Genomic DNA, 12,090 nt, shown 5'->3' with positions numbered 1-12,090 from the left:
TGCCCAGCGGTGCTGAAAGCTGCTTGTAACAGTGGTTGCAAAAGTAAAACTTTGCAAATGGTGCAACAGCCTGGCCAGACCGGCCGCTCTAGTTGAAAACGCAGCATTAGTTGCAATGGGGACTGGCGCGACATAGGGTCCGATGTGTAAACACGCCTCAATGGCCTGGCTGAACGTCCAAGGACCGACAGCGGAGGTGGAAGCAGCGACAGGCAGCCACTGCGTTCCTCGTGAGGTAGCTGCATGCGTATTACCGCCAAGCTCCCACGAACTCCGGCAGCCTGCGGCAAATATCCGCATGTGAAGCAGCTAAACTTAAATACGTGGGGCTGGGGAGACAAAAGGAGAACGTTTCTGCCCGGCTCCAGACGCTGTGCATTCACTACACCATGGCTGAAACCATCAGACACTTATGGCAGCTAGTGAAATGACCGTTCTCGCGCAGCACGGTTTGACGTGCTGTGTCACGGCTAGGCGCCTTCCTTCATGCGGGTGTATCACACCGCCGTGCCGTATCACTGACATCTCCGGAAAACGTCAGCCCCCTCGCGCCATTCTGTCACGCCAAGCGCACGACAAGCACCCGTCCACCCCGCCGCCGCCGCCGCCGCCGCCACCTCACGTGGACGCCGCCGACGGCAGCATCCCCGGGCCGTCACGCGGCCAGCGGCGACCGCGGTCCTACGCAGGGTTGATTCCTGCCCGGGGCCGAGCAGGCCGTCAATAGATCAGCGGGCCACGGGGCGGAGGGGGAGGGGGAGAGAAGATCCATTGTAGCTAGACGTGCTGCGCGATCCATTGTGGCCGGCCGCGCCAGAGTCGGGCAGGCTGGAAAAACAGCCGGCATCCAACAAATCTGCCCCGAGGGCGACGTACATAAACATGTCGGAGGCAGGCGCTGGCCACGCGCGCCGCTCAGACCGCGGGGCAGAGCGACCAGGTGTCCGGGCGGAATCACCGCGAAGGGTGCCGATAGTGGGGTGTTTAAGCTGCGCCAGGCAGTGCAACCAGGTGCCCTGGTGGAGTCGCAGATAGGAGTGCCGATAGTGTAGTGTTTAAGCTGCGTGTCTGGTGAACCAGAGGCACGGGGTTCAGTCCCCAGCGGCGCACGTCCTCCCTGCCAGGATGAGAGGTAGGAGACGCTATGTAGCCCCAGCAGCTCGTCGCGTTGTAAAGCCCCAATGACACACACACGCACACACACGCGCACACACCGTTCACCGCAGATTTGACGGGCGCGTAGCGATTGTGCTGGTTGCTGGGCTGGGAGAAGCGTGACTTGGCGTGAAGGCCGCCCGTGTTTTAAGCCAGGACCTTTAAGCACAGCACTGGAAATGTAAGTGCAAATTTAGCTGAGATCCGCGTCGTCGGTACCGGGACGACGGCGGACGGGGCTTCCGTTGGCTGCATGTTTTTTTAAGATGGTCAGACCTAGTTAAGATGGTCTTGCTGCCACCATTTACAGATCCACCAGTCATCAGCAAAAGCCAACGCTGCAGTGAACAGAACATGCTCGGGTTTTGAACTGACCTGTGCGACGGCATAAGCTGTAGAGGCAGTTAAGCCTAGCATCACTTGATATGATGCGCGTTAGTTGTCTTTTTCGGCCGGTATTGTGTTCTGAAACACTCTATTTCCCTGTCAGCATCAACTCGGTTGAGCCCATATGCTAGTCGCATTGTCTGTCTTTCGACCGAACCGCCTGCGATGAAAGCGTCTATCGTATTGCGGTGTCAGCCCCCGCGACTTATCCGTCTTCAAAGGGATACGATATCGGCACCCACGTCAGCTTCGGATCTTTCCGAGCTCCCGTTGAAAACGAAGCGAAATATGATAACTCCAAACGCTAAGCAGACGGATTGGATGCTGGGAGCGTAATTTGCGTCGCCTATCCACTTACCAACACATCCAATTCAGCTCGTCGTCTCATTGAACACCCGACTACTTGAATTTCCAGATGATTTGGGCTGGCATTAACTCGGCAGGGATTCGCTCTTTCCTGCACTGAAATTTCATCCCGCATGATGTCGCCTCACGTCTGGCATTGCGGTCCGCATAGCGGCGCAGTGCAGTATGGACATTCACTGCAGCGCACGTCCAGGCGCAGCGCCGACAGTAGCGTACGCCCAACCACAGTGCCGACAGAAGCGTACGTCCAAACACAGCGCTGACAGTAGCGTACGCCCAACCACAGTGCCGACAGAAGCGTACGTCCAAACACAGCGCTGACAGAAGCGTACGTCCAAAAATAGCGCCGACAGTGGCGTACGTCCAAACACAGCGCCGACAGTAGCGCACGTCCAAACACAGCGCCGACAGTAGGGCATGTCCAGGCGCAGCGCCGACAGAAGCGCACGTCCAAACAAAGTGACGACAGTAGCGTACGTCCAACCACAGCGCCGACAGTAGCGTACGTCCAACCACAGTGCCGACAGAAGCGTACGTCCAAACAACGCTGACAGAAGCGTACGTCCAAACACAGCGCCGACAGTAGCGCACGTCGAAGCACAGCGCCGACAATAGCGCACGTGCAAACAGCGCCGACAGTGGCGCACGTCCAAACACAGCGCCGTCAGAAGCGCACCACCTTGGTCCGTGGACTATTACCAACATCCTCACCGAACCGCCGCTGGGGCTATCCGATCCATTTGGAAGCGTGCTCGTGTCGTATCGGAGGCAGCACACTGCAAGCGTCAGCAGCTGCGGAGTACCGAAGCCATTACATTAGCAGCGGTATCGGTCGCGGGTCCACTGCACGCAAACAGCGCCCGACCGTATCACCGGCGCGATTCCGCAGGGAGTGCGCCGGCTGCCACGGAAGGTGGACCACGCTCAGGCACCACGCGAGTGCGTGGCGAGTGCGCCGGCATGTCACGGCAGGTGGACCGCGCTCAGTAACCACGCGAGTGCGTGGCTGGCTGTGCGCTTTGCTGCTCCAATGCAGTTGTAGTGCACTCGTGAGTTTTCCGATCGCAGTTCACGGTTTTTCGTGTGGGTGGAAATGGCGATTCGATGCTGGCGCAGGCATGCTCTCACTTTGTTTAATAACAACGCTGTATTGTTGGGTCAAAACCTGGACAGGCAGACGATTTTTCCGTTCTAAGTAACGTCACTGTTCACTGCTTTGTTGCACACTGCACATTGTACATTGCTTAACCGAGTGTTTTTGTTCGGCTTATGATAGTTATTATAGACGACATCCTCGCAGCTCACGAACTTAACGCATGCACGTAGTCCCTTACCAAATATAGCGTTTCAACTCTCCTTGTGTCGACGTCTCCTGCCCGAGAAGACCAAACTCTACCGTAATCGGCTCGGAGAACATTTGTGTACGTGGCGCACTTGAGCTGGACCAACCACGGCCGATTGACCTCCCGAATTGCATGATTTCCTGGCGGCACTCTGAGGACTCTGTCCGTCGCTTCGAATTCCGAGGAAGTGTGACAGAATGCCTATTCGCTGCCGGCTTCGCCAGCGGAGGGCGGCGATCAAGCCAGCCGCAGCTGGTGACGTCTGTGTTTGACCTCGCTCACGGTCGTCTTCCCGCGTCGGCAGACGGCTGGTGCAACGCCACGTACGACAGCATCCTCTGCTGGCCGCCGACAGAAGCTGACACCCAGCTGCTGCTGCCTTGTCCGCCCTTCAAGGGCGTCGACCCCAACAGTAAGCGCGGTGACGTCATGACGGCATGATGGATGCGGGGGGGGGGGGGGCGTGACAAAGCGTGAGACGTTGCCGGGGATTTGTCTGTGTGGTGAGTGCATGCAGCGTTCGCGTGGCCATATGCATGAGTGTCAAGAAGATGGTAAATGGTGGGACGGACATCTGCGCGGCAGGCAATCTGCTATTAGGTAGTTGAGCGATTGAGGGTGAAAAGTTGTGTGTTGAGTTAATGATCTTTAATATGCCTGAATACAGGTTACACGTCATAACACTAAAGAGCGATTATATGGATAGTACTCTGAGGATCACCACGGCACTACGGTACCCTGAGTACTGTCAATGAAATCACTATTTAGCGTTACGACAACGTTTTAATATGACCTGGTAAATTTAAAGTCCTTCACAAAACATAAGAACTTTCAGCTCATAATGCCGAGAAACCATGAGCTGAACGTCTTCCCTCCTTATATTGAGCTGAATGATGATCTAATCATAACGTGCGCCGCAGTCGGCTCGTTTAAGAGTCGCTTTCAGCGCATGTTGATGCACTGGTGGCGATTTGTTCCCTGTGGAGGTGGTACAGGTGACTATGGTCTACCAGATATTTAATGCAAACTTAGCGGCCGTGGGGCACGGCATGGGTATCAAACGCTTGCAGGAAAACGTCTTGTGTTTAGTTGGCGACAGTGCTGCGAAATCGACAGCTCGTAAAATGGCGTCTGTCCTTCTCCGCGTGTAATGGGGTCTACGCTTAGTACTTTTCAACGGCCTTAGTGTATCCATGAACAGCAGCTTTCTTTTCGCTGGATGCATTTGCTGTTTGGGATCTGAACGAATATTGCGGCGCAACAGCCTTTGCACAGTCTCCTACATTGTCCCTTCGCCGCGTTTTCGTCACTGGCCTGTGCCGACATTGACCATTATTATAACTCTAAAAACGTTTTCATAGTTCACTCGTTGCAGCACTTCGGTCATACTTTGGTAAATTATGGGTACCACCCTCAAGCTTTACATAAAGTGTCGCACTTGATCAAGTCATCCTGCCCCGTCGTCATGTGTCGTACTGTCCCGTCGCCACGTATCCCTCGTCCAGCCCTCAAGTTGGACAAGCATACATGCAAGCCTCCCGTAAGCCAGCGGGCACCAGACTTGGGCTGGCGACGACGATGGACCCCTGGTGTGACGAGGGTCGAGCCTCAGCTGCACCCACCGTCTGTCGTCTGCAAGAGTTCGCGCGGCGCTACTGCATGCCGGACGGCACGTGGCGGGGCCGGACCGGCGCGTCGCCCGAGCCTCGGCGGCTGGACCAACTACTTCCGACTGCTACATCCCCCGAGGTTAAGAAGCTGATGGACCAGCTGTACAGCTCTTCGGGCGACGACGCAGGCGTGAGTGTGCGGCCCGCCCGGCTGTGGTCAGCTCGCGGCCTTCGCCCAGCTGTATGGCAGGCGTGGCGGGGCAGCGCGGCTCTGCAGGCTGCCTCAATCGCGTTAGCGATAACGACGCATGGTGAGATGCGGAAGTATGTACAGCTGTGATGATTGCTGGTGTTTCTGTGCTTCTGTAGTTACGTGTTCCTCAAGAGCATAAGTATATGAGTGGATTCCCACTCCCTGACTCGTATCTTCCCGTGCTGGGATGTTGGTTTTTAAGTTTGAAAGATCAGCATTTTGCGCTTTGCCGTTTCAAAGGTCCTGAAGTTTGCTATGGAAAAGTAAACTGTGGAGCTGAATGGATAACGCAATCCAGCTCCTGTCCTTGGGCAGGTACCAGAAAGTTTTGGATTTATAAATGCAGGCATCAGTAGCAAAACGCAAATTTAATAATCGAGCCATTGTGTATTGAGAAGCTTGGATAATGAGCTAAAAGCTGCCCTGCTGGCCACGCGCATACTGAGCCATTCGACTCGAGCTGAGAAATATTTTAATGCATATCGATCTAAGCTGGATTTCAAATTCTTTCATCCTTAAAGACGGATTAAATTTATTATTTTTCAATGTCAAAATCTGTCTAAACGTGTACGAATCCGCAATGATGTTCATATGTATCTAAGCATCTAAGCTTGCTTTTCCCCAAATTACGGATAGTTCTTGATCAGCCAGTGCTCAGTATGTTGGTGCCATGGTGCAATATTTTCATTGTGGTAGATTTTATAACTATCATTAAAGCACCAAGGTGTTCCTTACAAAGACAAAGCATTTTGAACTTTACTGTCCATCCTTGACTGATGGTAACTTTTGAGTGACATTGTATCCGTTTAGATGTCAAACGCCTGTTTGTCATCGATATGAGCCAATGACAACCATGTAAGCTATGCCGAGCCATGTCTCAAACATGCACAGTAATGAAGAAAAATGCATGGTCTTCCTAGAAATGACCTCTTGAACCCCTGGAGACGTCTCAAAAATGATCACTCGGCATTTTCACATCATACGAAGAAAAGATAACATGATATCTTGCGCACTTTCATCCTTTTTAGTTTCAATCGTAGGCGTCGGCTTAAAATATCGGCTAAAATGGCGGCCACGCTATCACCAAAGGGTGGTGCAGGTGATCTGAATTACATAACTTCAAACAACGTCTGGGTTTAGCTGTGGACCTAACAGTGTTGTGGAAGGTGATTTAAAATGTCACTAGTCGCCCCCAGAGCCTTGCTTCGCCAGCGGATGAAAAACACCTCTCACCCGGCGAATGGAAACATGTGTTCACATGCGTCACACCTGTAACACGCCAGCTCACATAGATGCTACGCATGGCATATCACCGCGCTGAGTTGGTGCTCTCACTTGGTTTTAGAGGCTATGTGCCATAGCGCTAGTGCTGCGCGAACGTGCGCGACACCACGCGACTTTATATTGACATCCCGCACTTGATTTCCAACGTCCAATGGCTTTGTGCGCTGACTAGGAAACGAAAGCTTTAGTGCAGTTACAGCTGAGACACTAACCTCTGGGGATGCCAGTATTGTAAGGAATGCTCGAAAGTGTCCCCATGGAAACGCAGTTCTGAAATATGGAAACATATCGGCGTGATTCAAATGTTGGGCCCACACAAATGCATCATGGTCGGAATATCACCGACGGCTGTCAGCTAAATCGGCCTCTCCACGTCGTTCACTTATTGTCTTGAGCGTAGTTGATCCTCTTCATCATTTTTGACGGTGATGCAAAAGGATGGCAACAGCTTGACAGAAATTGCTCCTCATGGGATTTCTGAAAACGTGTCTCGACTGTGGTGCAGGTGTATTATTCATTATGTTCTGAATTACGTTTTGTTCCCATCAGCGCTGATGTAACTCTAATATTTTTGGCTGGTTGCATCCCGCAAAACTACCGAAAAAAAATGACTTTCGTGTCATCTTGAGAAACGGTATTTGAGCTTTAAGAGGGTTTGGCCGACCGGATACTCATTTCCCGTTGTCTCTAACTCGTACTCTTAATTCATATGAAACTCGTGATACTCTTTGTGGATTTAGGTATATAGAGTTGCAATGTTACCCGAATTCAAGGCAATGTTTCTTGTGTTGCATCGTTTAGGCTAGGTTGTTTGGATTAGAGCCCTTTCGGCCTGTCAGGACCATTTCAGGGCTATGGAATGAAGGAGAGTGGATAGCGGTGGTGTAGAACCACACGCACTTGGGGTTCATCCGCCGAGAATAAGGCCGCACAGGCGCCTCACTAGGAAGAGGCCCCGACCAGGCGGCGGCTCCCGGGCGTACTCATGGCTGGTGCGTGTAGCCTGCCAGGATAAGCGGGGCGTCGCCGCATACTGTTCTGCTCGTTTAGGAAGAAACAAAGAAGGGACCCTTTCGGTGAGATCAATCCCCGGCATTCGTAAGTGACAAGATCCGCCCAGACCCGTCCCGGCACGGCAGCGGAGCGCCCGAACCGCTGCTCCTTCCAAGAGCGAGCCGCCGAGCTGTCATTTCCATCCCCGGCTGCCGGGGAACGTCTGGCATAAATCAGCCGTCGGGCGGCGACGGACGGCGGCGGACGCACGGCAGAGGTGGCCCGCTGCCGATCCGACGGCGACGCTGGCGCGCCGTATCCGTCTCCATTAGCGGCAGGCGTCGGCAGCGCTGAGTCGGCGGTGGCGCCGCAGCGCGGCCACCCCCGTAATTACCCCGTCCCCTCCCCTCCGGCGGGCGGGCGGGCCCGCGCCGGCGGCGGCGGCCGCGCGCCTCCGCGCCAGTCGATCGCGGCGGGAAGGGTGCTGACCCCGGCTGGGTCGACGGCGCGGTGACCTGACCTGGACAGAGCGGTGGGATTCCCGGCATTTGATCACGGTGGACTGCGGACCGACCGAAGGCGGGACTCCTAAGAGACTGAGCAGAACGCCGGAGCGCGCTTTGATCCTGTTTCGACTTGCTCTCGGAAACTGCTGGCCGGACAAGCTAGCGATGTTAATCACGCCGAGCGACGTACCCTGGGGGGACGACCAGAGCATGCGCCGGCGTCAATTTAGCGTTGATTTATGTATCATTGGTAGTCCACTCACGCGCCGAATTTGTAAAGCGTTGCTAGCGATGGGTAGCGTGTGGAGGGATCTGAAGTAGTCTCGCAGAATTCATTGATAACGCGCGTTAACTAATGATGAGTGCCTCATTGATCAAATCGGCGATGCTTTGGCTCATCAAAAAGTTGCGTGAGCCAGTTCCGGACCGTTTGATACACCTTGGATCGTAGCGAGGACGCCCGCGCGCATTAGTGAAATCGAGCTCACGGCACACGGCCAATTGTTGATTGATTGCTGGTCGAATGTTGATTGCACACGCTGATTGACTAGCACTGAACTGAAGATTGCACTTGCACCAACGATCCGCCGGCGACGAGAATCGCAGAGCAGTTGCCCGCTGTTAAGGCATCCACGTCACACCGCGAGCCAGTTGCAGCTTTGGGGACACGGGAGATACGTCTCGTGTTTTAGGAACACGTCAGCCCACGTTGTTGCGTAGGCCTCTCCGCTCGGCGCTGCTGATGGTCACATTAGCCCCAGGGGCCACGCCAGGGATTCGAACCCCGGCCGTGTGCGGAATCCTACGGCCCTGACGTTTCGTGCACCGGGGAAGCGTCATACGTGGCGCTGTATTTTCTGACATGTACGGCGGAGTTCCCTCCTTCGTGAAGGTTTATCCGCGCAAAATGTCTCAACGTTTACCATAACTCTTGCCGTGTGCATAACTTTGTGGAAGTTTGCGTTGTTCAAATTGCTCAGAAGAAGGGTTTTGAAGAACTTCGTGTTTTTGAAGAAGTATCCCCAGAACTTCGTGGATGGTCTATTTTTTATGCTAAATGCGCAACGTGAAAGACGTAATCACCTACATTTCACGCAGCCCATTCGGAGCACTTGATGCCAGGACGACTTCCCCACGCCGCCGCTGACCGGATGCGTGTGTAATACAAAGACATGGGAAAAACGTGTGGTAAAAATATACCTTCCGACCTAAGCCGGATTTTTTTCTATTTAGGCACCCTCTCTTCGCCGGCGCCGCCGAGTGCCTGTGCCGTTAAGGTGAGAGGACGTGTTCGCCGCGCTGACGGCATTCACAGGCTGGATGATGGGCGGGCAGAGCTCGTCGCCGAGACGGGCCTCGGAGAGAGCGGCGCATGTTCAGATGTCGCCAGATGGACATGAGTTGTCGACCTCGAGACCCAGGCGTATTGCAGCGTGTTGGAAGGCATCATGCCGGTGGCCCATTTTAGGACGGGACTTTGCGCAAATTATACGATGCTGACCGCGGGCTCCGGAAAGCGGCGCACGAGCACAGGACTGGGCGGATCTTGGGACGGGACCCGGCAGAGGCTGCACGTGATGGATCGGTCACCTTGTGACAGGCTCCGAAGCAGGCAAGCTGATGGCGCCATGGTGGTATCGTGACGAGAACAGAGTAAGGCCATCGTGGTAGTAATTGCCCCCGTGAGACGTCGACGGGCTACAGTGTGCGAGGTCCGTCACCGGCGCGCACCGAGGGCAGGGCACCGCCCACTGATTCGATGGTGTTATTCAGGCCTGATCCAGCTCCTGCCGCTTCATTGCTAGGGCTTGCACTTCTCCCATCGATGCCAACGCCGATGCCGATGTCGATGTCGATGCCGATGCCGATGCCGTCGGCCGATGGCCGTCAGTCGTCGGGGAGCACAGAAGTGGAATGAGTAACGATGCTTCCATAATGGTAATGCCTGATTGCCATGTGATGGAAAGCAACGGTAACCCTCATCTTGCCAAATCGCTCTGAAACGATGGCTAACGCCGTTCGATAAGCATAAACGCCAGGGGATGGTGATCTATTTCATGAGACTGGCTTGAGAGTGGGCAGCCTGAGTGGATTTCATCGCAAAAGCATACGAGCTTAAAAACAACGCTGAAAACCCGGCTGTTGCTTTGTGCATACACCAGACATCGTCAGTCGATATCTGTATGTTTCAGTCTGCCTATCGTTTAGTTATGCTCCATGCCTGACCTGCTGTCTGTTGCGACGTGGTGCCTCGGTGGTGCCTCGCGATATGCTACACAGGCTTTACGCCAGTGCGTGTTCCACATCGTTCGGTCTACCCCTAAGGTGGAACGCCTTACCCATGTTTTGTTCCACCCACTGCAGCCCATTTCGCCTCCACGGGCTTCACAGGATAGTCTGTCAGATTGTAACTTCTTGAATTAATGCAAAACGCTGCAGACGCTCTGCGAGATATACGCAGGCTTGTAACTTATGTGGTCGGGAGATTTCGCGGGCCGGTGTTCTGGTGACTTGGTGGTTACTCCGGTGACGAGAGGATAGGGTGACTGGTCCTTGGTGGAGTAGTCCAGATCACCAAGCGGGCTCTTCAGCACGCCCTGTCTCTGTCGCAGCGTCAAGAAAGTTTATTGCATGTCAGCGTGCTCTTTTGATAAAATTCATATCTTCAAGCATCCCAGCTGCGTCACTTCGCATCATATATTGTTTTTTACGGGCTTGGCCTGTTTGTTGTGTTCCCTGTTTTGCGTGAGTCCTGTGGGCTTACTTGATTGATAAGTGGCATAACATGTAAACCGCCTTCTAAGCTGCGGAGGACTGGCGAAAGAAAATGCAGAATGACAAGATATCACGCCAAAATACGAAAACCGCAACCCACCAGTTGGCACATTTGCCCAGTTCTCCATGAAGGGGTACCATGTGAACAAATCACAGCATGTGTAATGAACGATTTGTTTCTTAGTGTTACCAAACTTAATCGCGTTTGTGGATGAGACCAAAACTTTCCAAGCTATGCTTTTAGCCGAAGCTATGCATCTCTGAGATAGCTTTTTTTGGCAATTCCACTTTTTGATCCAGGATAACAACAAACTTCATTGTCTTTGGGTCAGGTAAAGAGATCAGACCAAGGCTTAGAGCAATCCGTTTTTTAAAAGGGAACATGTTTCGTGAGCTAGTTTCCGATGCTCATTTCGAAATTCTCGATAACAAGCGCTGCAGCAGATGTCTTCCATTGATTTCTTAAGGATCAGGGTGGGAGGAGAGAAAAGTCTCTGACCTGAATTGACTCAGATTAATTTTTAGGACTATATGGCCTAGCGTATCCTTGACGCTTATTGAAATTAAAAAATGAAAACATTCTCGTAGTTTTTTGGTCACCATAATTTTTTTTAGGTCAAACGAGGTCAAACTCTCTCAGCTTTAGATATGTCAGTGGGTCAATTTAGCCCCCACCCGAGCGTTTGCTATTCAGCCGGCCATACGTGCGCGTGTTAAAACGCATGCGGGTAGGTTGAGAAGGACATTGATTCCTGCAGTGATTTTTATTTTCTCAAAATAGGGTGGAAACCGTGGGGCGTAGGATATTCAAATCTCTTATAGTTATGGGCAAATGACTAGTGGATCTTGTGACGTCAAAAGTAAGATATTGTATATACATATACATGCATAACTATATATATATATATATATATATATATATATATATATATATATATATATATGTGTGTGTGTGTGTGTGTGTGTGTGTGTGTGTGTGTGTGTGTGTGTGTGTGTGTGGTGTGTGTGTGTGTGTGTGTGTGTGTGTGTGTGTGTGTGTGTGTGCGTATACATGTAGACATAGATATGTGAGTATAGACTCTAGGTCGATCTGCTACCCGTTACGTGCGCATAAAAAACCTACCGTTTTTGGGTACGGTCATGCACACTTTACCATGTCCATGTTGCAACCTGTTGCAAAATCTAATGAACTGATGGTGGTACAGTGGTTAGGGCTCTCGGCTCTGGGCCTGTCGGTCCCGGGTTCAAGTCCCCGCGGTGCCAACATTGCGTGCCATCGAGTGATGACATTCCGTCCCGAGAAGGCCGAATTATGATTGCGCTAAGGATCTGGCAGCTGTAAGTGCAAGTCGCAGGAACGTAGACGATGATTTTCGTTTGCGTTTGCTATATGTCAAACTTCTTCACTTTCGAGTTGG

At 52.7% G+C, this 12,090-nt stretch overlaps 2 protein-coding genes across 2 annotated transcripts in view; one reads left to right on the top strand and one right to left on the bottom strand.

Annotated features, from left to right (window-relative positions):
- LOC119110033 (corticotropin-releasing factor receptor 1-like) overlaps window positions 1–884 on the bottom strand; it is a 20,954-nt gene extending 20,070 nt beyond the window's left edge. The window contains exon 1 of the mRNA XM_037233778.1: window positions 877–884. Within this exon, the coding sequence (XP_037089673.1) occupies window positions 877–884 (8 nt within the window). The remainder of the gene's footprint in view (window positions 1–876) is intronic.
- A 241-nt stretch (window positions 885–1,125) lies between these two features.
- The window catches only part of LOC119110032 (PDF receptor), a 119,254-nt gene continuing 108,289 nt past the window's right edge, over window positions 1,126–12,090 (top strand). Inside the window, exons 1-3 of the mRNA XM_037233777.1 lie at window positions 1,126–1,132; window positions 3,556–3,663; window positions 4,891–5,051. Of these exons, the coding sequence (XP_037089672.1) occupies window positions 1,126–1,132; window positions 3,556–3,663; window positions 4,891–5,051 (276 nt within the window). The remainder of the gene's footprint in view (window positions 1,133–3,555; window positions 3,664–4,890; window positions 5,052–12,090) is intronic.

The sequence above is a fragment of the Pollicipes pollicipes genome, unplaced genomic scaffold (genome assembly GCF_011947565.3).
Source record: "Pollicipes pollicipes isolate AB1234 unplaced genomic scaffold, Ppol_2.1 Scaffold_7231;HRSCAF=8579_pilon_pilon_pilon, whole genome shotgun sequence".
Taxonomy (NCBI): domain Eukaryota; kingdom Metazoa; phylum Arthropoda; class Thecostraca; order Pollicipedomorpha; family Pollicipedidae; genus Pollicipes; species Pollicipes pollicipes.
The sequence above is the reverse complement of the archived record's forward strand: the minus strand, read 5'-3'. Positions and strand labels throughout refer to the sequence as shown.